This window comes from Calypte anna, chromosome 5, assembly GCF_003957555.1.
Source record: "Calypte anna isolate BGI_N300 chromosome 5, bCalAnn1_v1.p, whole genome shotgun sequence".
Taxonomy (NCBI): Eukaryota; Metazoa; Chordata; class Aves; order Apodiformes; family Trochilidae; genus Calypte; species Calypte anna.
Genome location: NC_044250.1, coordinates 8094423 through 8119307, shown reverse-complemented (window position 1 = coordinate 8119307; position 24885 = coordinate 8094423). Strand labels below are relative to the sequence as shown.

General features: G+C 37.3%; 1 protein-coding gene across 2 annotated transcripts in view; it reads left to right on the top strand.

Annotated features, from left to right (window-relative positions):
- PARVA (parvin alpha) overlaps positions 1-24885 on the top strand; it is a 61832-nt gene that overhangs the window by 30462 nt on the left and 6485 nt on the right. For both annotated transcript variants that reach the window (XM_030451302.1, XM_030451303.1), the window contains exons 3-13: positions 9344-9433; positions 9529-9599; positions 10239-10341; positions 12164-12304; positions 14283-14398; positions 17569-17627; positions 18691-18710; positions 19673-19734; positions 20408-20476; positions 22070-22171; positions 22953-23025. In XM_030451302.1, the coding sequence (XP_030307162.1) occupies positions 9344-9433; positions 9529-9599; positions 10239-10341; positions 12164-12304; positions 14283-14398; positions 17569-17627; positions 18691-18710; positions 19673-19734; positions 20408-20476; positions 22070-22171; positions 22953-23025 (906 nt within the window). The remainder of the gene's footprint in view (positions 1-9343; positions 9434-9528; positions 9600-10238; positions 10342-12163; positions 12305-14282; positions 14399-17568; positions 17628-18690; positions 18711-19672; positions 19735-20407; positions 20477-22069; positions 22172-22952; positions 23026-24885) is intronic.

The following is a 24885-nucleotide window of genomic DNA, read 5'->3' as shown; positions in this document are numbered from 1 at the left end:
AATGAACAAGATCAGGAAAACCCAGGAAGGTACCAGGCAGTGCCCTTCTAGGATAAGACGCAGGGCTAGATGAAAAACATTGCTGCTGAATGTTTTTCACATGAAATGTGTTTTCTTTGTTATTATACATGAGATACAGGTATTCCTGTCCATTCTATATTATGTAACATTATAGCGAGGTTTTTAAGTACCTACCTTCCGCTTGGCAATTCCAATTTGTGTCTTCAGAAAGGAAACATGTAAATTAATTCCTTTATCTAGAGGTGTTTCTCTTTCCATGCTGCAGAATAATGCTGTTTTCTTCTGTTGGTGGGCTGTTAAACTAATTAATTCTGATTAAGGCATTTGAGAATGTAGACTGGAAAGTCTTTATTTTCTGTGCAAACTGAAAGCTAACACTGGTTTCCTAATCCAAACATAGTTTCTGGTTTGTGCTACCAAAATCTTGTCTTGCATCATCATCTTACAATTTTGTGTAAATTTGTTTTAGGAGAACACCACAGCCATACTACTGATCACACCACACTGTGGGCTATGTCTGCTAACCAAAGTCCTCCCTCCAGTCAGGAATTGCCACAGCCCTAATATATTCCTCCTGTTTCTGAAATGACCCTTTGCTGTACTGCTGGGTAAGAACAGGAGGGCTTCTACACATCAGGTGTACATCTTGATGATACATAATCATATGTAATAAGCATGGGCAAACAAGGTTACAGTTTCTGTAGTCGTTTCTCTAACAGTCCAAGGCAGATGTTTTTCTGCTCTCAAATGCACGCCAACCTCCACACTGGTCAAGAGAACTCCAGGAGGTAACTTAACTCCTCATTACGCTTGAGTACACTACTATCCTGTTAATCCAGCCAAAGCCACAGCCTAGTTTTTCCATCTTGTCTTTAGATCCCAGTTCCTTAATTAAATCCTGATTCTGTTCTTGATAAGAAGCTCCAAATACCCAGAATGTGCTGCAGAGACTTTTAGAACCACCTGTGTGTTAGGCACAAATAGTAAATATAGCAATAAATGTGAAGTCTCTTAAAAGGATTACATGTTGCATGTCAATTCTCATCTATTGAATCTGAGAACTACAGTTAGATAGTCAGGATTGGTGCAGAAGATGCCAAAACATGGACTACAATGTAGCAGTTATGCAAATAAATAATACATCTGCACTTTTCTGTCCATTGTTATTTTAATTTCTTTGACTCCATCTTATCCCATCTTCCTACTGTTTCTTACTTGTCCAGCCTTGGTGTCACCCTCAAATTTAATCCTGGTTGACTTTGGTACCAAAGTATGACCTTGAAGCATTAGGAGCTCTCAGAAGATATTAAGGTGTTTTGGTTTTGTTTTTCCCTTCTGAGATGTACAAAATACTTGGCCACATACTGCAAATCTTTTCATCCTTTGTCACAAAGTCATTCCTTGAAGGTGACCAGATGTGTCTATATTAAAACACAAGCAGCTCAAACAAATACAGATTGAATGTCGTGGCCATGTGCGATACATAACCAATTCCCAGTCCTTGAAGGAACTTCAACTTTACAGTAAATGTAGTAATTTTTTCTAATTCTTCCAAGAAGTCATCAAGTTGTTGAGATGCAGTGGGTCTGACACTTTTTTTCTCCTTCAAAGACAAATCTTACATACACAACAAGAGGAAGAAATTCAGGAAATCCTTAGCTTGCTACTAGTGTGCTCTCACATTCCTAAGCACTATTTTTGGGTTTTCCCTTAGGAATAGCTAGAATTTGTTGAGCTGGGAAAGACTTCTTGGAACAGATCTTCGGTTTTGTCTTTTCTGCATGAGCGCCTCTTGTTGATGTTGGAATAACTACTACTAGCTGGTTGGTGATTCAGAGATCCAGGCCAAGTCAGTCCTATAAAATAAGCTTCAGCCCACAGTATTTGGAAAAAACTCTTGCAGCAAGCTGGTTGAGCATATAGGCTGAACAGTTGCCTCCTCTTGATTAGGATTGGGACTATACCAAGAGGTCTGTCTGGCTCTCTTCTGGATGAATCTATCTGCAGATCTGATAAAACTTGAAAAAAACTGAAATATTGGTGAGGACAATGCAAATGCTCTCCTTTCTGTCTTCATACAACCCCAAGCACCCCATGTTGTTTGAGGTACCTCAATAAATACCTCAATAAACTGGAAATCCTAGCTATCAAAAGATTTGTTTCAATAAAATATTTTGTATTTAGGGGTACCATGTGCAGACCAGCTAACAACCTTTAGGTATCTTTTGCAATAAGACCTTACCAGTGTATCTGAGGCTGTTGGAGGGGTTTTCAGACTGAGATCAGATTTGGCACAGCACATTCCTAAGGAACTGGAATGGTAACAGCATTTCTCTTATGCATGGTTTGCTCTTCAGTGGGGGAGAAAATCAGTGTCACTTGAACTTCTGTTGGCATTTGTTCCCAACAATATCTTGGTTTTTTTCAGTGATATTTTAAAAACTCCTATAGGATGACAGGCTTTTCAAAACATCTGCAAATATTGCAGATGCATTTTAAAAGATACGAAGATGCGTTGAAGGAATTAGTGGAATGACCAGTATCTGTGTTAGCTTGACAGTGCACCACTTGTGACCTTTTAGAAACTACAGGAAAATTCTGAGTGTGAACCTTCATCCCAAATGAAATGTGAAAGCATGTAAAACTTAATGAAGCTGTTTGTGACATGGAGAAAAAAGCTCATGTACTCTTAAAGATTGAGTTTGCTTCTTGTTTTCTTGCTGTTTTGTAATTACTCAGACCAGAGATCTGTCAATCTATGGAGGGCTTTTTTCCCTGCTAGTTGCAAAAAAGAAAGCAACAGCAAGCTAATCACTGAAGTACTTCAGAGTAGCTTTGGACTGTAAAGAAAATCCAAGGCAATAAGCATTTAATTTGCATGGCATACATGAAAATTAAATTATGGTATTTCTCCCATTCTTTTTTCTGAACAGCATTTCTCCCATTCTTTTGTGTATATGCCATGTTTGGTTTAATAGAGAAATGAGAAAAGAAAATAGATTCTTTCTTGGAGACTGGTACTAATGCAGTAACATTAAAGGCAGGCACATTGTTGTCAGCCAGTTTGCATATTTATTTACTTTTACAAATGGTTGGCTTGGAGTCAGCAGTTAATGGAATGAGAATGATGTTCCTGTACAGATCATTTCCTGAGAAACATTTCAATTACAAACATATCTCTGCTTTTCTTTCCTCATTTGTTATGTCTTGGAGAATAAATGGAGAGTAGCATTTACAACTTAAGGTTTATGTTCTGAAGACAATTTTAACAATGATCCCCACATAAAAAGGCTCCTTTGTAGTTGCAGACATATGTTTATGATGTTTTGTGCTGTGAATATCAAATTTCTGGTGGACGCTGTGTCACACTCTGCAAACTTGTAAACATCTATAAATCCATTGGATCATTTTAGTACCATGTGTAATACAGATTTATTGTCTTTTGTGTGGATTTCTTTTGTTTTGGAGTTAAAGCTGAGCTGCCAAAATCCATATTGGCTGAATTATGTATTCAAGAAAATTAGCTAGTACCAGTTTAGGTTAATATTTTCTTTTCCCTTTGTGAGCTTATAAGATGCACACACACAAGTGCTAAAAAATAACATTTTGGATGGGTAGCCCAGAAAGCAATTGCATAACTATGCTTGACTAAATAGTATCATTTTGTAAAAGCTTAAACTAGGACATTATGAAATTGCTTTTGCTGGTTTTTCTCTCATTCTATGACCATCTTGGGTAATCTGGATCTCTTCTCGCATTTGTCAGTACAAATTCAGAGTTATTCCATTGGGCTTATATAAGGGTATAAAACTGAAGTATTGTGAGGGGCGTAGGAATCACACTGAGCCAGTGAGCTGGTATAAGTCAGCATAAATCCACTGAAATCACTGCGGATATAATCATTTACTCGAGTCTGCACTGTAGACTATCCAGTCAGTGGAAGCAGTAAAGCTGCTTTTGTGCTCAGGTGGTTACAAAGCAAGCTGTCAAGATCTTGAACATTTATCAGAAATTTGCACCCAGTAAGGATAATTTATAGGGAATAAGAATTCATCTAAATATGTCTCACTATAATTGAGCAGATATCTGTTCAAGAGCAGTAAATACATTTCTTATTAAAAATCATCATTGTTCTAAACTGGCTGAAATTCCTGGCTCCAAACACGAACATACGTTTGAATGTGGGTGTATATACAAATATCCATTGTTACTCTGGCAATATGATATCTGCAGCTAGCCTTCCAAATTGTGCTTGTTGCAGAAAAAAGTAGCTTAGCATTTGTTGATATTCACATGACTCCAGAAGTTTAGGCATTCTATAAAGAAATCAAAGGACAAACTATCTGATGTTATAGACTAGTATAGTAAAGAGTTAGCTTCACATACTGTGTCTCTATCTTCATATGATTCTGTGTCTTTCTCATATGAAGATGATGCTGAAGTATTATGGAGTCATCTGAGTTTCAACAAATCTCAGCTTCCACCAGAAAAACCCTACAAAAAACCAAGAACAAACACCCCCCAGCAAAAAAGTATTTGTCACATTAAAGATGGCAGAGAAGACATTGAATGGAAGACCCATGTGTTAAAGAAAGAAAATTCAAAAAATTGCAGAAGTGTGTGTGTACATATTTACATGGGTGTATATGCAGATATTTAAATCACCTGATTTTGAAAGATAGAGGTTAGAAGCATTGTGTTACTGTGCTCTTCCAACATAAGGGTTCGGTTCTAATCATACTTCCAGAATAAATAGGTTAGTGTTGTAGCACTTGAATAGTTTTAGTTGGTTTAAGTACAGAATCAATTATATGGGAAGACATGGCTGTAGCCCTCAGCAGAGAGACCATATAACACCACATCTTGCTGTATTTATTTTATGATTCTTTGGATAGATATTCTAAAATATGTCTAAACCACAGAGAGTGCGTTGGGCGATGTGGCATTTCTGAGCTCAGTTAAATAATAAGATGTATTTTATTCAAATCGGAATAACATTAAGCCCTGAATACTAAACAGGACAGCAAAAAGCCTTTAGCACACAAAATAAACAAATAAAAAACCCAAATGAAACTGTCTAATAAATACAATGTGGAGCAACAGGCTGCATGTACTAGAGAAATTAAGCCAATTTAAACCGTATGGGCAGTACTCCACTTTCAGATGTGCTCGGTGTCCAAGGGTTTCAATGGCAGTTGGATGCATGCATCAAAGGTCAAAGTCTGGCTCAGAGCACCCGCGTGGGTTTGATAGCATAGGTTTATGACCTTGTAATCCTAGAGCATCTAAACCAGTAAGAACTCTATCCAGCTTAAAATAGCTGCTGTACTTGCTGTTGATACAAGCTTGTGGGCTCCCAGCTCTGGGGCCAAATTTGGTGCTGGCATGATAGGAGGAAGTCTGCTGACAGCTGATAGCAGCGCAGTTGCACTTGATTACATCATAATGAATTTGGCATGTGGAGTTGAACCAGAAGTCTGAGCAGAAGTGTCCATTCCTTATCCAGAGTTAGAATTGGGATTTTCATATCGCCGGTTCATAGAGATTTGTCTGGGCTATGTGTAACTTGTTTTTAAAATAACATTGAAGCCCAAGTTCCACTTTGCATGGTGACTGTAATAAAACCATGAAGGACTGGATTTTCCTCTCCAATCCAAAACCAGCCAATATAAGCATGACCAGAACAAGCCCCATGGTAGCCAACACACTAGGCTGCACCTGGGCGACACCAGAGGGCAAGAATAGAAAGATGCTCCTAACTCTGATTTCTGGGGTCTTCAGTTGCCAGGCATGCCCAGTGTCAAACAACTGCATGGATACTGTCCCTCAGAGAAGCTGCCACAGGTCCCAGTGCATCACTCTGGCTCCTGGCAACTGGTGAAGTATAATGAACTGCTGCAGCTATGTCCTCTTCTCTCTTCCTGGGTCTTTACACTGTAAGACACAGAGAGGAGGTCTTGCTGATGCTCCAAGTCATTCCTCAAAGTATTTCAAGAAATGAGATTAATTTCTTTGGATTTCAGCTGCTGCAAAAAATTGCCCTAAACGTATGTGCTTTGTTTTAATTAAAATACTAAATTGCTGGGGTGATTTTTGTGAAAATTAATTAAAGCAAATCAATGAAAAGCAGATGAAAAATTAATTCCTCTGCTGAAACTTTCATATGCAAACTCTTAACCTCAATCACATTTTTGTGGTTCCTCCAAAAACACCTAAGTGTGTAATAGTGATTTGTCATGTAACTTTTTAGATGGAAATTCTTAGAAAGTGAGGCTATATTACATAAACCTTTTCCCTCCTTTTGCATTCAACTTGATGTAAGGCATGTTTTCTTACCTGTTCTTTTTAGCAGTATCATTAATCTGCAGTTAAAACTTTTTTCCTTAGCATTGGGGAAGAAATTAAATCTCCATCATGCTTTCTACTTATAGGGGACAGGAAGGCAGGAGGAGTGAGTTATGGGACTACTACCAGCCTTGGGCATGGGTCATGCACTGCAGAATGCAGTGTCTGAAGAGGAGCTGTCCTCTCTGGAAAACTGGATCCATCTGGGATCTTTGGATCATCTGGAGGTGTATTGGGTGGGTAGTGGCGGAACAAGACCACCACTTGTCCATACTGCATGCAGCAAAGCAGGACTTAGCCACAATAAATACACAATAAATACAGCACTTGCAATGTGCTGTATTCTAGAAAAGATCAATGCATCAGTTTCTCACATATATTTATTATTAATTTATTTGTATTTTATGTTCCCTGTCTATTCAAAGATACCACATTTTTTTTGTTTGTTTGCTTTCTCTCACTTTCAACAACTCGGATAATGTGATGAAAAACACATTAATAGAAGTAGAATGTACTAATTGTGCACAATGGAGGACGAAAATAGGGAGGTTCAGTGGACCTGGTAAAGAGAGCTTTAAAAAACATTCAGCCTTGAAAGGTCCACTTAGTCTCCTTGGAGAAGTGTCAGTAAGCTGTGCCAGTGGGTCTCTCCCTGGAGAGAGGAGCCAAAAGCTTTCCCCATTGTCCTTCACTAGGAAAATCAACTGACTGCTTCCTCCAAAGTGTCTTGCACAAGCAGACCATCCAACCCTTTGGGACAAGGCAGCTCAGTGGAGCCAGTTGGCGTGAACAGATTTTATTTACTATGCTCCCTCTTGGGATTGATGTGAAAAAAAACTTCTGCCTAAGAACTTTTGTGTGGGAGTCCTCCATGAGCTAAAACATAGCAGAACAGAAAGACCTCCACATGGAAGTTTTCTGTCCACTGATGGTTCTGTGCCCATAACCAAAATGGGAAAAAAAAAACCTAAAAAATCAAAGAGGTTAATAAAACCAACAATTATTTTCTCTAAGGAGAGCTAGCTGTTAAAAAAATTGTCATATGTAAACATTTCCTGAGACTGTACATGCTAGACCAAATTTATCCTTGTTTTAACTCCTCAGAACTTATTGGAGTTACATGAGGGATTAATTTGATCCATTGCTTTCAGCCATCAGTTTTAGAGGATATACGACAGCCCAGGGAACCATTATTGTCAACATTATTTTATGACTCTTGCGAGTTGCTCAGTTATTTGTATTTTACAGATACACAAGCATGTATGTATGAACTGGACTTAGTGTTTCAGTATTGAGGGTAGTGGATTATTTAAAGTTATTTTTGTACAATTAAAAGTAATAAACATTCTAACAACCATTATTGCTATGAATCTTCCATAGATGCCTGAATACAGCTACACAGTCGTGAAACATGCAGAGGCATTTCATCTGGCAGAGCACAAAATGTTTCAGAAAGTGAATAAGATCTTTGTAAAGTTTTAAGTGCTATTATCACACCAACTGATTTTCAGTGTTCATATGAAACTGAGCTGTACTTACAGCATGCACAAAGTTAATGTAGAGAGGTAAAACCATTTTGCAAAAGCTAACTTAGGAGGCAGTCTTGAAGCCAGGATCAAAATGCAAGATCTCTACCGTCACTTTCTGCTTTTCTGTTTTCTCCAAATCATGTATTTTAATTTGTGCCTGAAGGTGTGTACAGCTACCTGAATCTCTAGGGCACATGTAGGGTGGTTGATTTAAGTTATGCAAAATTAAACTTTGACCAAAACAGTTGTGCAAACAGCCAGTTTTATTGAAGGTTGATACTCTAGAAAAAGAGTCCAACAGCGTTACTTGCATGTCTTTATAAGACACTGAGCCTTTTTTCTGGTTTGCTGAACCAAGTTTTCTCTGATTTTCTTGGTTACAAAGCAGACAGAAGCTTGTCTGATGCCAAAAGGGTGTACCCTCCCTGCACAGTGCTATGTGTTCTTCCACAGTAATAGCATTAGTGTATTGGCTTCTTTATTCTCTTCTGCTATGGATGTGTGTTTGGGCAGTGAAGGAAGGGTTTTGTCTTTTATTAAACTTTGAGTCACCAAGAAGCATGAATGGAGTTTCTCTGAACTGTACCAGATACAGAATCTGTACAGTACAGAACTAGTGGCAGGACTGCTTTTACACATCTCTGGATATCTCTGTTCCTGTGTCTTCAGAGCATGTATTACAAAAACATTATTTTTTGCAGCATTAGGTGACTTTGGCTGAGTAAGAACTCATCCTGGCAACTGCGTACATCTCCTATGGCATTTTGATTTATTTCCCCATTCCCATGTCCATGTTCTTTCTCAGACTGTCTTTGGGCTCAATACTAAGACAGCACTTCACAGAGTTCATCACCTGTGTCCTGCTGCAGTGGTTTATGGTAAAGAAAGCAGTAGAACACAGTCTAGAAGCATCCCACAGTCTGCTCCAGCAGGTCTCTAACTTGAGCAATAAAGGGAGCCTTGTGCTATGGCTGCACCTTCAATCCTAAATGGTTTATCCATCTGGCAGTTCCTGTGAGGATATATAGTCAGACCCAGCTCTTCTCAAGTAGCTAAATTTGAAGCATTTCCAGAGCAAGGATGACATAGCTGAGAGCAAGATTTCCCCAAGCTAAAATGATTCATTAGTGCTAAAATGTCAGGACCATTAAAATGCACATGAGCCTTTTAAAATCTGTGGACAATGGGCCTTATCCTGGCAAAAATTTGAGGAAATTGCACTGATTCCAGTACCATTATTGACAAAAAAAAATATACTCATGCAAGTAAAGGTTGGCCATTCCTCCCATTTTTGTAGCTATATTTTATTGCTGTAATTACACCTGGTGGTTTATCTGATAGAGTCATGTTCTTATACAGAAATTAAGACAATTAATGCTTTTTGCAAGAGTGCAATAGTATGTAAAATTGAATTGAAGTTTGACCAAGCTCTTTTTTTTATTTCCTAGTATCTGAATTACAAGAAGAAGGAATAAATGCCATTAACTTACCTCTCAGTCCAATTCCATTCGAACTAGACCCTGAGGACACTATGCTAGGTAATTCACAACAATTTTACATCTCAACGTAACAGCTTGATGCAAAATGAAGTGTCATGTAATAGTTTCTAATATATTTCTTCTAAACCTTCCAGAGGAAAATGAAGTCCGAACAATGATTGATCCAAATTCAAGAAATGACCCAAAATTACAAGAACTAATGAAGGTAATGTAAAGCATGTAAACACTTTCAGGAAAGTGACATTGTTTTTTTATACTATCCCTGCCTCTTTCATTTGAACACTTCAAAGTACTGTTTAGATATTAATTAGGTAAAAATGTGTGGTACATACATCCCAATGAAATGGGCAGGTCATTTGTTGCAGTACCTTTTTGTAGATATGGGAGATAGTTAAAAAAAAAAATGGGTTAAAATTCTGAGTCCATATTCTTAGTTCCCTCCCACCTATAATCTAAGATCACACTGACTTCCCTCTTAGTCTTTGTGATTCTTGGGACTAGAACTTTAGGAGGAAGCTTCATTTGATTCAACTCCAACACTTTTTGTTTCACAATGAAGTGTTAAAATACTACTGAAAGTGAAGGACAGATTTGACCCCAGAAGGCACTGCATTAATTCAGAATTTGTCTAGACCTTGTGTTGCAGTGACACATCCACCTTGGAAGAGTCCTTCCTAGGTCCTTCCTGTTTTCTTCTGATGCCAGTTCAGACTGATTATATGTTGAGCCATTTTAGTTTTGGCATTCTTTCTGCTAAATGTTTTCATCATTGTACAAAATGACATGTGTTTTAAATTGCAAATGAATAGTGTATAATACTGCCAAATTTGTGTTTCCCGTATAGGTATTAATTGACTGGATTAATGATGTGTTGGTAGGAGAGAGGATTATTGTGAAAGACTTGGCTGAAGACCTGTATGATGGACAAGTATTGCAGAAATTATTTGGTAAGAAATGTGCATGCTGTTGGGGTACTTTGTCACTGAGTGGATCACTTGTTCCTACTTAGGAGCCATGGTATCATCTTACATTTATGCCACTAAGTGATATAAAAATAGCATTGTATTGTGAGACCCTTGAGCAATAGGCTGTATGCACAATTCCTATAGCTACAGTGCAGTGTGTGATGAAAACAGCATAAAGCCTACCTGGGGTGCCAGACAGAGGGAGGGTACTTGTCTTGGCAGCAGTATTCACTCCAATTAAATTTATTATCTGCATATGTGCTGTATGAACTTAACCGTGTTACAAGTGGAAAATAAGTTTGAATGCAGGAGTATTTTCAGTACAATGGTGGATGTTTTTAATCTCTGCTGCTTCCATACTACAGTTTACTGACATCGCGGAAGTTCCTCAGGAAAGTTGAAATTTCTTTCTGATTTGATGTCTGGCTTTTAACATCACTGAGGTAATGGTACCCAGTGGACTGCAAACTGAGCTCCAGCTGAGAAACAGAGAAAAGAAACTGTTAATGCAGGGCTGGCATGTGCTTTTTTTAGCTGTTGGCTTGGAAGCCATTTTTGTAGTTATTACAGCTCATAAAGTCTCCAGTAAATTTCTCTTCAGTATTTTAAATGAATCTTGAAATACCACATGAGCACTTCTAGTAAAGAATGTTTCCTTCTATGAATGGTTAAGCTATTGAATAGATTGTGATGGACTGGATATGCCACAGATTGAACATTTTGATTCTCATAGGCAGTCCCCCAGTGGTTTCACCCAAAACCCAAAAAGTGCGTATCAGGTACAGCCTGACTCTACATATGTATATACTGATCCAGCACTTGCTGGTTTCAGTGGAATCTTTTCCATTGCTCTTAATTCCTTGTGGATCGTTTCTATGTTAACTCCAGATTTCAGGCTTGTTGTGAGACTATGCACAGATTGATTTTCTATGGAGGCACAAGAAACCCATGGAGATAACAGTCTCTTAGGCAGGATTGATAAGCTGGTAGCTCAGACTTACTTTCTTTGGAAAGATACTTAGTTGGCTTTCATAATAACAAATCAGCTCTTACCAGTTCTTTCATAGAAGTAAATTGGTAAGAGGACAAAGCATTTTATTCCAGATAGTCTGATGAAGGAGCTATTATTGCTAGATTTCCTTTGCTTACTATTTAATGATAAATGCTAAGGCATGTGTATATGTACCTAACAATCTCTACTGTTTATGAACAAAACAATTCATAAACTGTTTTAAAGTTTACTGCACACTTTCTGTGCAGAAACGGGCTGTGGTATCAAGTAATTGGCCAAGGTTTTAGTTGTTTTTATACATCCAGAAATACTTGTTCACGTTGTCCATCTTCCATCTCTAATAATATGGTATCACTTCAATCTTATCACAAATAGGCCAAGTAAAATTTTTAAATCTCCTGAGTCTGTGGGAGAAGCCAGGAGGCTACGACAGATGAAACAAATCTTAAAGTTTGTATGTTTCCTAATGCTTGCGTAAAATAAACTCTTTATTGAGTACAATAGAGGTAAGGGGCCTTACCTCTGAGCCTGGTAGGCAATACTTTCTAGCCAGTAAGGTGGCTTTTATTCACCTTCCTCTTGGTAATTGGTAAATAAAGGGAAAATTTGTACTGTTACTTTAAGAGTTCAGAAGTATGTGAGATACTGGCTTTGGAAAGAAAAGTAGGTAATTTTAAAACTAGGAAGTCTAATAGCTCTTGAATGTACATCTGTGTGCATGGAATGTCTGTGTTCTTCATAGAGCTGACAATGGTTTTCTGGTTTCATTTTTTTTTTCTATTATCACTTCAGAGAAACTTGAAAGTGAGAAGCTCAATGTTGCTGAAGTTACTCAGTCTGAAATTGCTCAGAAACAGAAGCTACAGACAGTGCTTGAAAAGATCAATGAAACCCTTAAACTCCCTCCAAGAAGCATTAAATGGAATGTTGACTGTAAGTTATGTGTTTCTGTTGTTGACAGCCACGAGTTTATAGCTGTTATGTTGAATTCTGAAATACCCAATAATAAGTAAAGGCTAAAACCTGAACTTTATGGTAGCATCTGCTCTGTAGGGCACTTCAAGATGTGGTACACTCTAACCATCTTTAGTGGTGCACAACCTTCAACTTAAATAAACTGATTTTTTTAGAGAAGGTTGAAGTACGGTATTTCTGCCCTTAAGTCTATATGCACACCAGCTTAAGTTGTACTAAACTGGTTTGTTGAAATGGGCATAAATGTAGTAGATAGGCAGGAGAGTCAGGTTGTAGGACTCATTATTTGTGTAAAATTTGCAACATAAATATAAATAATGTTTCTGATTGTTTAAGGCTAAATCTGAATCAATGATTTTCTTCAGAAAACTCTCTTAAAGGTTAAGACTGCACCCTTCCTGTTTTGTTGGATGAAAAATTAACATAGTAATGTCTAATAGAAGTGTCCTCATTGTTCCAACACAAAACATTGTATTGCACTGTTTTGAAGAAAGTATGTAATGAGCACTTTTAGAAAATTAGGTCTCTTAATCCATTTTCAGTTTGGTATCCAGACTCATTTCATACTAGTGAATACTTTGACCGATATATAGCAGTTTCCCTGTGTCCTATACCTGTCTTAAGCTCAGCTGTTTTGTATCCCTTTGCATTCACAACAAATTACTAAGAGGGTGAGAAACAGCTCACGGGAGGACAAGTGAACATCAGGCATCTTGGACTTTCCCCTTTGTGTGGTCCCACTGAGTCTTCTGTCCCCATCTTTCTTCAACCTCGCCCCAGGCTTTTTCCATTCTCTGTTAAGCAGCTTGAAGCAGGGTGTTTGAAGTGGCCTGACAGTTTAACTTCTAGTTTCAATTTAATGTTTTACATGTGTTTTAGAGTTAAAGTATAGATAGCAGCAGCTGAAGCAGCTGCAGCACACACCAGTGCTCTGCAGGCTGACATCTTGTCAGTGTTTTGCAAAAACACCTCATCCATGACCTCTGGCACCCCAGCAAAACCTGACAGCAGTGCTGCATTTTATATGACTAAGTATATCCATAGTGGGGACTATAGTTGGGACTTGCACTGGAAGGAAATGAAGAAGGATATTTCAGTGGGTCTGATTCTGCTTTGCCAGTTAAGTGAAGGAGTTGTTACTGGTTAGTTCAAGCACAAAAAACATTAAGTACTGTACTGTAGCTATCAAAGAATATTTAGGAATATACTACTCTGGGGAAGGCTATAAATGAAAAAGCATAATGGAAGAAGAAGAAGAAAGGCAGTAATCAGAATTAGAATTGATTCACTTGCATGCCAGTTGTTTGATACTTGATGAAGGATTTCCTGCAATATGGCTTTTGATATCTTCTAAGTCATGCTAGTGTTAACTGCCCATATGAAACCTGCTGTGAAAAAGCTTCAATAACAAGAAGTACAACAACTTCATGTGGAATATTTGAGTCATTGAGTTTAGTAAGTTATTGCTTAAAGCTTCTGCCAAAATAGGCTCATTTATCATCCTGCAGACATTGTGACACTTAAAAATTAATAAGCGCATGTTATGAGTACGCAAATATCTTTCTGATAGTCCATAAATCCTTATTGAAATAAAGGGAATAAGTGAAAGGCAAGGAGAATGCAGAGACAGCACTTAAACTGTCGTACATGAAATCTGGTTTTTGGATTAGCTTTAGATTTCCATCTACACAAGACTACTCCATCCAGACATGTTGCAACAAGAAAGCTTTGATGCTGATGCATATTATTGATTGGGCTGCATTTGTGTCACCTGTGGAGCAGGAGGAGACGAGTAAGGGAGGTGTGCCTTAGAAGTGCTCTGTGGCTCCAGGTGGCAAGAGGAAAGAGTCCCACAATTCCTGCATCCTAAAAAGTAAAAAATATGTGCCCTCATTACTCTGCAGTTTCTAACTTGTGCTTTTAATATCTATTTCAGCTGTTCATGCTAAAAGTCTTGTAGCAATACTTCATCTTCTGGTTGCATTATCACAATATTTTCGAGCACCAATCAGACTCCCAGATCATGTGTCCATTCAGGTTGTTGTTGTGCAGGTAAGAGAGGTGTTAAACTCTTGGTAGTGTTGTGAAATTGAGTGAGGGGTTTTCTTGAAAAATACATTTCTGTTTGGGCAAGCATGTGTGTATCTCTTTGGCTGGCAAGAAACACACATGCATGGCTGCTGACTGCTTCAACCAGAAAAAGAAGTGTTTTCCCAGATTGAGCTGGGACTCAAGATACCTTATTTTCGTTGTGAGGTGGCCAGACTGACATTAAAAATCTATGAAGCATTACTATTGTTGGAATATGTTGGTTTATCACTCAATGTGATCTCTAGAATGATTATTTTTCTCATTTTTGACTGTCTTCTCACTTATGTAGAGATTCAAATAATTCTTGGCACTAAATGACGAATTGTCACCATTTATTACATTCAAATTCATGTTAGGTGACTAAATATTCTTTTTCAGCCTTGTGCATACTAATTTAGCCAGACTGCAGTGTTGGCTTTCTTATAAGCATGCAAAAAAACCCTGTCAACTAAATCTTTTGTGCCAATCAGTCTCCTTATGAGAGCCTCATCCATCCAAACTCTTCATGTTATTCTGTTCATCATTTTTCTTTCAGTTGCTTTTGTGCTTGCTCTGTCTTCCTTAGCTCTTCCCATTTAATCTCCTTTTCTTTCTCTCCAATTAACATTACTTTATTTTTCACACTGTAACTATCTTTATGTATTTTAACTGATGTTACTCTGAAGTATCTTGTGTAAAGGGCTATTGCTTAAGTTTTGCATGACTGAAAATCTATCAAACAGATCTGAGAAAGTAACTATTCCTTTTTCCAGCATTCAATTCGGACAAGTTTTGTAATTTGGGGAGAAATCTGAAGTAGAGTCTCTGGTGTATGTATCACTGATGCCTGATAATGACTCATTGAATCTCAGATTTTGCTTTATGAGTTTCTCTAGAGACCATGAAAGAACTCCAGCAAATCTGCTCTTACATATCTAAGGCTTCCGATGAACATATTTTCCAAGCACTTTCTTTTGACTAGTATAAATCTGTTAATTACTCTGGTTTATCTCAAAGGTCTACCAAAAACAGCTTGAGAAATCAGGAGTGCAGTGGTCAGGGCATTTTTGGGATGAGAGAACAAAGATAGAACACAGTTCTAAAATAATGAGATCCTGCATTCTGCTGTCAGTCCATACATCCAGTCAAAATTCCTGTTGAAATCGTGGGCCTTAATCGTCCTCTTGTTTAATAGGCTAATGTTGTTCAATAGCAAATCCACTGAAGTCAGCAGAGATAAACCCATTTAAAAACAATAAGTACTGGGAGAATCTGGCTCACTGCTTTGCCTCTGAGCTGTAGCTCAAGCACCAGTGAATTGCAGAGAAAGGAGTTGCACCGGAATAAAATCCAAGTAATGTTGTGGATGTTTTCACCCTGCAGACCCAGTTCTCTTGGTGAAAACCAATCAGTGGAACACTAGGGCTATGCTGATTCTTATTAACATAGGGTGGGGGCCAGTATTCCTACTGTTAATTGTGTTGGAGACATTTTTCATTTTTATTTTATGGTGGGTGGTTTTTATATATTTTTAATTTTTAAATCTGTCTTTCGAATCGTGTGGGATTGATTCTGTATGATTCATCACATACCTTCTGAACTCCATGAAAGTTTTAATCAACAGTCATCAGATCGTAAAGCCTAATTTAGTATTCAAAATTGTATGTCTCATGTTCTATACCTTCATACATTCTGTAAAGTAAGATCATGCCTAGGGAAACTCAACAGACTATGTGGTAGCTTATTTCAAATTCTACTCTATCCATTTGACAAAGGAAATAGGAAAGAGAGAAATAAAAGAATTACTTTTAGGAAATCTTTAAGGAAGAATACCCTAACTGTTTTCATATTTTTGTTAGGTTTAGAAACACATAAAATGTGAGTGTTGCAGTGTTGGCTGGGTGTGCTTGGAAGAGAAACAAATATATCTATATCAAACAAAAAAATGTGCTTATTCGCAACAGGTAATCAGCACAGTTCTTATGAACTTGTGTTTCCTTTGGCTGTTTCATACAGAACAAGCAATAGACCAAAGTCTGGCCAAGTCCTTAACATGTCATACGCTGTGAGGCCTGCTTCAGGTGGGGATGCACTATCTGCTCCAAGGCAGGGAAGCAGCAGCCCCAGTTCATATGCAAGAAAGGACTTTTTCAAAAGGTTGCTATCTTTTTTCTGCATAGAAGGCAAGTCAAAGACCATCATAAATTTATTTTTCTCATTTCCTTGTATGACAGGGAGTGAAGAATCACAAGTGCCTGATATCTAGACTCTACAGGCAGCTCTCAGCATTTGCTTCTTTTCTTTCTGTGTTGCAAAATGTTACTAATGCCAGTGAATAGAATTAACAGGGAGAACACAAAGAGGCAAAACATATGTGTGGTATTTACACCGCCACCAGATGACTGTGATCAGCATCCTGGAAACAATGTCAATTTTCTAAACTTCATTTTCCATCTGACTCAAATAGCAACCATTTGAGTAAGCCTCTGCCATTTTGTGTACAGCTTCTAGACACAGGCCACTCACCACTCTGTATTGAGGGCTTCTCACACCTGAAGAACATTGAAGTTAGTGCATATATTAACACCAAGATGACTTAGGATCTAAATCAGGCTGTGAATGAATTATCTTCTGTTTGGTTTTCCATCACAAACAGATTGCTGTGTGTGGAGAGAAGTTAGAAAACACAGAGGCAGCAATGACAGTGTATGAACAGGCAGGAAGAACAGATAGCCTGGGAGCAAGATTTTTGCTAAAAGAAAAGCTTGGACACCATCTGCCAAAACTGTTCATTGAAATACAAGGTTTAATTCAACTCACCTAGACATACCTCTACTAAAATACTTACGTATGTGTTTAGGTGTTTCAAATGTCTTGCTGAATTGGGGCCTTTTAAAGAAAAGTGAATTAAGAACAATGGAGAAAGGAAAAGAAATACTTCCTTCTACAGGTGGAGTTTCAGGTTTCTTGTTAATGTACAGAATTGCTTTCTGAAATACTTGAAAGGTGAAATAGTATATTACTCTGTTTGCTTTAAAAAAAATTCATATTTTTCTGGTCTCTTAACTAATTGTTTGTGGATCGCAAATCATTTTTGCTGTACTCAAGCATTAAACTTTACCGAAAAAATGTAACTTCTTTATTTTTTCCAGAAACGAGAAGGAATCCTCCAGTCTCGACAAATCCAAGAGGAAATAACTGGTAACACTGAGTATGTCAACACCACTTTTGCCAGGAGTTCAGTAATTGAACACAGACGCATCTCAGAAATTCAAACATTTGCTGATATTTAGATTTCAGTATTGGGGTTCCAAGGAAGATGATGCATCAGCCAATGACTGTATTTTAGCCTTTTCAAGAGCAGCAAACATGCATCTAAAAACACAAAAGGGTGAGGAAATACAGAGCTGGGGAACTAAAAGCAGGAAACCAGGATAAAAGAGAAGACAGAGTGAAGTTATAAAAAAATCTCCATTTTATATTTATGTAATACTAAATTATTTCTATATTAATTTCATTTCTTTTTATTTTATTCACAAGCCCTTTAAACAAGAAAGATATCCCTCATTCTTATATGTTGGTGTTTATTTGATAAAGAACTAGATTCTTTCAGAAAGGAACCCACTTGATGTGACTATTTTTAGGTGTTTGGACATAGGGGATGTAAAAGGATATTAGTAAGCCCTGTTCATGTCATCTCACCAGACAATTAATTACAGAGAACTTATTCCACATCAACAGAAAGCAATAGTAGAGTACCCTAGTTTCTAATAGAAAAGAGGATTATTATTATTATTAATCTTTATGAGTTTTTTTACTTGTAATAGTTATAGGAAGGATCAACTAGAGCAAAACGCTGCAGTCCTCAGGAACCCAGTCCAAGTGTTGTTTTGGCTGAAATTATATTGTTGTTAGAGTGGTAAATGCAACGTCAAAGCAAAGGGAAAAGTTTTCAAAAAGTCAACATGAAAAAGCCTCCTTCAGTCAGGCAAGGTGTGATGCTTTGGATTGTTCAGTAGTACATCATCTGAGGTCTGGACTCTCATGAGACTTTAGTGAAGCCAGGAGATATTTTGCTGATGGATTCCAGGCTAATTCAGATTCGGAGTTGGAGTAGCTTGATGAAAGTTCTCCTAATTTCATGGATCTACTACTCCAGTTTTCACCAAGCTGAAGATCTAGTCATGCATGCTGTTTTCTTTTGCAGCACAATGTCTGCAAGTGATTTATATATAACAGTGTTTTGTTCTTTTATGTTTGTTTGTTTTTCATAGGGCATTATCAGGAAGGCACGGTAAGTTAATTTGATTATTATGTTTTTCTTGAGGCAGCCAAAGTATAAATTAGTTCTGTAATAGATGGTCACTTTGATCAAACTGCAAGGAAGTTGAGGATTTGTAGTTGCCCTGGGAAATACGTAAATATATGCACCACTGGCTATTGTGGCAGTTAACAAAAAGAAAAAAAAGTATTAAATAAGTCTGGCCATCTTTAAAACACATTTCATTGCTTTTCAGCTCATGTTAATTTGCAGGTGCTTTGAGGTTTAACCTCCAGAACATCACTGTTATAGTATTAATGGTCATAAGTTTCCAGCATAATATGAAATGTCTTATCATAAAGCAGCTGATTAACTAATTGGCATTCTTGCATACATTACCTGCTTAACACTAATGACTTTGAGTCATTTTTCAGCAGGCCTAAACACCATGACAGTTTTGTGCCTAATGCCTTACTGCTGGTATTGAGACTGGCCAAATTCCTTGTCAACAGAAAGCACAGATCTGAGGAGCTTAGATGGAGTCCCACCAAGAATTCAGCATTTGCTTCTTACAGTATTTCCATGCCTGCCTTACAGCTGCTTTAAAAGGCTACATGCATGACCTTTTTTCCCAGTGATATCCCTGAGTAGTCTTACCTTGTGTAGTCTGCCTTCTGCAGATACCTTTTTATCTACTCTTCCATTTTTATATTAAAGAACATAAATGTAGCTTGTCGTGGAGTCATTTGTACCTTTACTGTCATTCAGATGACTCTTGAAATGGAAATTGCTCAGAAAAGGCTCTGGTTCCTCTCCCCAGTTACTGGTAACTTATATCAAGGGAGTAGCATGCAAAATAAACAGTATTTGGAATACAAAGAGGCTATATTGAAACCTTTTGCTGACTGTTATCTTAAATGACTATGTGCCTAAGTGTCTATTCTGCATTTGGACAAATGCTGTGCAGTGTACTAACACCTATGAATGTTTTTCAGAAAGAGATGCATTTGATACTTTATTTGACCATGCTCCAGACAAGCTCAATGTAGTGAAAAAGGTTGGAATGTTTTTATTTTTAAACTACATAATGTGTACATGTGCATGCTTTCATGTATCTGTAGATAAGTAGTGAGTGTGTATGTATATAGCATATAATTGGCTTAGTTTGCATGCATTAAATACAATTAAGCTTTATGCTTAAATAAATATAAAAATTCATTATTGCAACATTACTTTTTCTTAATACTTAGCAGCAGGAACTTAACTTTGGAACACAGAACTGCATGTAGTTACCAAAGTTTTCATCAAAAAGTTCTCACAAAGTATGTTCAGTAGAAACCAAGTGGTAGATTGAGTGTACTAATGCCAAAGAGGTATCCAGTGTACAGCTGCCAGGGACCTGACCCAGAGTATTTTGGCCTCTGTCAGATTTGACTGCAGTCCAATTACCCACTTCCATATAGTCTGCTACTGTTTGGGGTTTTTTTCCTCCAATAATTATTATTTTAACAGTGTATTTTTATGTCTTTACATCATGTACATTTTATTTCTGTTCTTCATTCTTGGAAAAAATAAGATTTTTTTTTTCCATGTCACACTTCTATTTTAAAAATAAAAAAATGTGCTGCAGTCTCTTTACTCATGCACATTCTCTTCTGAGTGCTGTTCTTACTGCATGTGTTGAACTGCTGCCCTACTGAATAGGCCTTCACTATATTCTCATATTTCAGACTCTCATCACCTTTGTGAACAAGCATCTTAATAAATTGAACTTGGAGGTCACTGAACTGGAGACCCAGGTAGGATTTTACAGCCTTTCTTAAAGAGGAGAAGTAGTTGTCCGGTTATCCACCATGCCCACAACTTTATCCAGAAATGTCATTGAATTATTGATTAGGCTCCTAAGATATTATTTCGGTGGGAAATCCTTCAATTCTAAATGTATTCATATCAAGAAGACCCTCACCAATAAAGCAGAGAAATCAGGAGGCCAGCTAAATTTCTGTCAAACAGATCTGTACTGTCATTAGCATAAAAATTAATTAACAGATGCTGCCTCTTGAGTTCTGCCAAGTGTTGTAAGCAGAACCTGCCCTTGTTTTGGTCAGAAAAGTACCCTGTCTGCTTGGTTTGACCCAACGTCAAGCTGAACAGTTGTTTCCTGGCTACCTTTACAGAAGCACTCAATTGCATGGGTTTACAATGACTCTATTCAGTGAGATACGTTCTTGAGAGTAAAGCTACTCAAGTGTATAGACAGCTGTACAGTTGGGCTGCAGACTCGATTGCACCACAGAAATAATGTGGTACATGGTTTTCTTTCTTGTTCTCTGCTGCTAAATTGGCTGGAGAGAAGCTAAAAGGAAAGCTTAATTCTGCTGTATTAATACCTCTCCATGTGAGCAATTGCAGCAGCTATCATAAGAAAATTACAAGGTCATACAGGAAGGATGGTATCCACTCCATGAAAAAAAATCCATATGTCTACAGGAGAGGCTTTTATATTATGTCTTGATTCATGTTATTAAGAATCTGGTTTATTTAAATAGCTATCAATCTGATAGACATTTTTCAAAGGTAAAATTAAGACTTAAATGGAAATACTGTATAAGTGCTTTCAGAAAGATGTTTTTAATGCCTGCTAATTGCATTGTTTACTTTTAGGGCTAGAAACCCCTTAAGCATTTAGCTGAAACAGTATGAGACGTTGTATATCTGTCAGTTGAAAGAAAATTACCTACCTCAGGAAGGTGATGGGTAACTCATTTTGACTGTGAGGAGATCTCAGTGCATTGATAGACTTAATACCACAGGGGTAAGAATCAGAGTCCTTTAACAAACTCTTCTGGATGTTGCTATTTTTTTTTAGATAGAAATGAACAAGTACCTTTGCTCATCATCAGTAAACAAATACCTTCGGAACATATCTTCCATCTATAATTATATACACTTAAAATTAGATTGACTCAAACTTCCATAATGTGAGGGAAGATGATTCATTTTGCCTTTATTTCCTCCTCCATACTGATTTTCAGTGCAGTCATGAGATCGTACCTTCATTCTGCTTTTTTTGAGATCTTGAAAGGTAGCTGTTCTTATTCCCCACAGCTTGTAGAAGAGAAATAAAAAGGCATAGATGAAAGCTGATGGTGACCTCTGTATCCAGGAATTTTGTGGCGCATGTATATTTTAGTATTAGGTCAGTATTGGAGAAGACACAGTAGAACATACTAACTACATAAAAGGAATCAAAGACATCAGATAAGATATTTCAGTTGCAGTTTAAAATATTTGTATTTGTAGTTTGCTGACAGTTCTGTATTAGACAACGTATGTCTTGTTCATCAATCAAAGCGTTTCTAAAAATGTACCAAGAAATGTCTTTTTTACAGTTTGCAGATGGTGTGTACTTAGTCCTGCTAATGGGTCTCCTAGAAGGCTATTTTGTTCCTCTGCACAGCTTCTTCTTGACTCCTGATAGTTTTGAACAAAAGGTAATTAGATTTCATTTTTCTGTTAAAAACAAATAAACATATACACATGATAGTACAAGGATGACACAAGCTTTTCCACACCTAAGTTTGAAGTAGCTGAAGTCAAGAGAGGACTGTACTGGCAATCATTTCCAAGCATATTTAAGATCTCAGGATTAATACTTACCTCAAATGAAAGGGAAAATTGTATTAATGATGGGAAGATCTGCAATATTAACTGATATTGGCAGCCATTGTGCCATGGCACCAGACTACTGTTCATGAAGTGTATAAAGAATTATACACACAAATTAATTACAGAACTGATTTTTTTGTCCCCACAGTCCAAGATTTTAGCATTTGAAAAGTTTCATGTTTTTTGAAAGTGTAAAGGCATGTGTATAGCATCTATCATTTTGAGACCAACCATTACCTCAGTGTCTGTTGCTATCCAGGCAATTCAGATGTCTGTTCCAGACAAAAGCTCTAAATAGACCATGATGTTCCAATTTTTAAACTTGTGGGAGGTAGGTTGTTCTTATATATAAGTAATTGTTCAGTGGGTAGTATTAGTTCACATATTATGTTTCAATTAATTTTATATTTATGAAACCACCCAGAAGAAAACGAAAACAGTGGATTGTCTGGATTTCATGGACCAGATCTTCCACTGATATATGGAGCCCTGATTATTTTTTTGTTCTGAGTATTTGTGTCTGCTGTTTTAAATGAATCTCGTTTTGACCATTTATATTGCACTGTAGGTAGTTCGCACTAATTAGTACCTTTATTATATTGCTAGGTCCTCAATGTATCCTTTGCGTTTGAGCTAATGCAAGATGGTGGATTGGAAAAGCCAAAGCCAAGACCAGAAGGTATCTATTCTGCTTTTTTGCTATTTTCTTTAAAAATGCTTTAGATCCAGGTCTTACCTCATAGCATTATGGCATAGCTACATGAAGGTTAAAAGGTTAAACCGAGAGTGAAAAGGAAAAGACATGTTAAAGTGCTCAGGTAAATCTGTATTTTAAATGATTGAAAGATACACTTTTTCAGATGGTGGAAATCTTCCTTTCCTGAATGGCCAGGGTAAGATTTGTGTGCCCAAACATATGCAGTAGTAATCAAGTATTCACTGGAAGAGAAAGAAGACAGTTGTGAATGGGGTCCCTGGCAGATGCTCCAATTGCTCCATTTTCACCCGTTCCACATCTTCATACTAAACCTCAATTATTCCAGTGTATTTTGCAAGATTTCCACATTTTTTCTGTTATGGAAGAAGAATTTCAAATGTTTGCACAACTGCCTTTGAGTGCAGGATGTAATCATGCGTAATTGAATTAGATTTAGAGCTGGAGACTGAAAGTAAAATGTGTCTTCAGAGAAGATGCAGGTTTTACTGTGGACTTCAGCAGTATTCCACTCCTCTTTGCTTACATAAATACAGGGTTTAAATTCAGCATCTTGGGCTGATTCACCATGTTGTAAGAATCTCTTGTGGTTCTTTCCACGAGAAGTTACTACTTGCCATGTAGGAGCAGGATGTGCAGCTTGTGCTCCAGGGGTAGCAGCTGGGCCTCTGCTGGTTGCCAACCATAGTAATCAATATATATGTTTTCAAGACTCATTGCAGATTCACATTCTGTGGTGCACATAGTGTTTTCCTGCCACAATATTGGATTGTCATTCCCTGAGGAGTTGATATAAGCTAATGCTCAGTGTTTTATTGCTAATAATAAGAGCACTCTGGAGATTTAGGCACACATCACTGAATCAAGTTCTGCTCCCTTCTGCTTGTTTTCCGTCCCTCCAAACTTCCATATCATAGCAGCAGATACAGACATACACACAAAAAAAAAATATGTTTTGGGGTTGAGCCTACACTGCCTGTGGGTCTAATCTGGACTTACCAAGCCTTTTTTTTCCACTTTTGATTGCTGTAATCCTTATCCACCGTCATACTTAACTAAACCAGTGGTGACAGTATCACAAACTTTTATGTTTTAAATAGTCAAAGAGAGAAGGGGGGAAACAGTGAAATCTGAGGTCCAAGTAAAACAGAGGATCTGTGATCCCTTGGTCCCCATGGAGGTTTAAAATTCTTACGGTATTTAATTTTTCAGGTATTTATTGCTCTAGGGGACAGCTAATTTTTCCAGTATAAATCAAGCCATAAGGATATTTCAGCATATATAAGACATTTCTTGTGCAATTACTGAAATGCTTAATATGAAACTTCCTGCCCAATGTGAATGGAAAAACACATCTGTTTTATGTGTTGTTACACTGGGCACAATGCCCATACTTAAAATTTCCAGTGAGCAAGAGTATTGAAAAGGATCTTACCCTAAATGTGTATACTAAATACTCTTTAAATTCCTACACTGTTTCTTTGAGGTTCTTCAGGAAAAAATATGCTGAAAAGTGCTTTAGAATATGAAAAACATATTTAGTGGAAAAAAGAATGCTGTTAAATAAATGAATATGAAAATCAAAGATTTTTATGGGGTCAACAGTTTATTTGGGTTATTTTCAATATAATTGAGAAGGTATTAAAAAGCTTTCCGTTACCTTTACTTTTAAAATGGCCAGTACATTAATCTACTGAGTCTGTAATGAATTCATTTGCAGTGTGAGCTTTTTCAGATTACTTCTTGAAATGTGTACATCGAAGTCAAACTCAAATTTCTCTTTTTGAAAATTGCAACCAGTAAAAATGTTATACATGTTGGTCA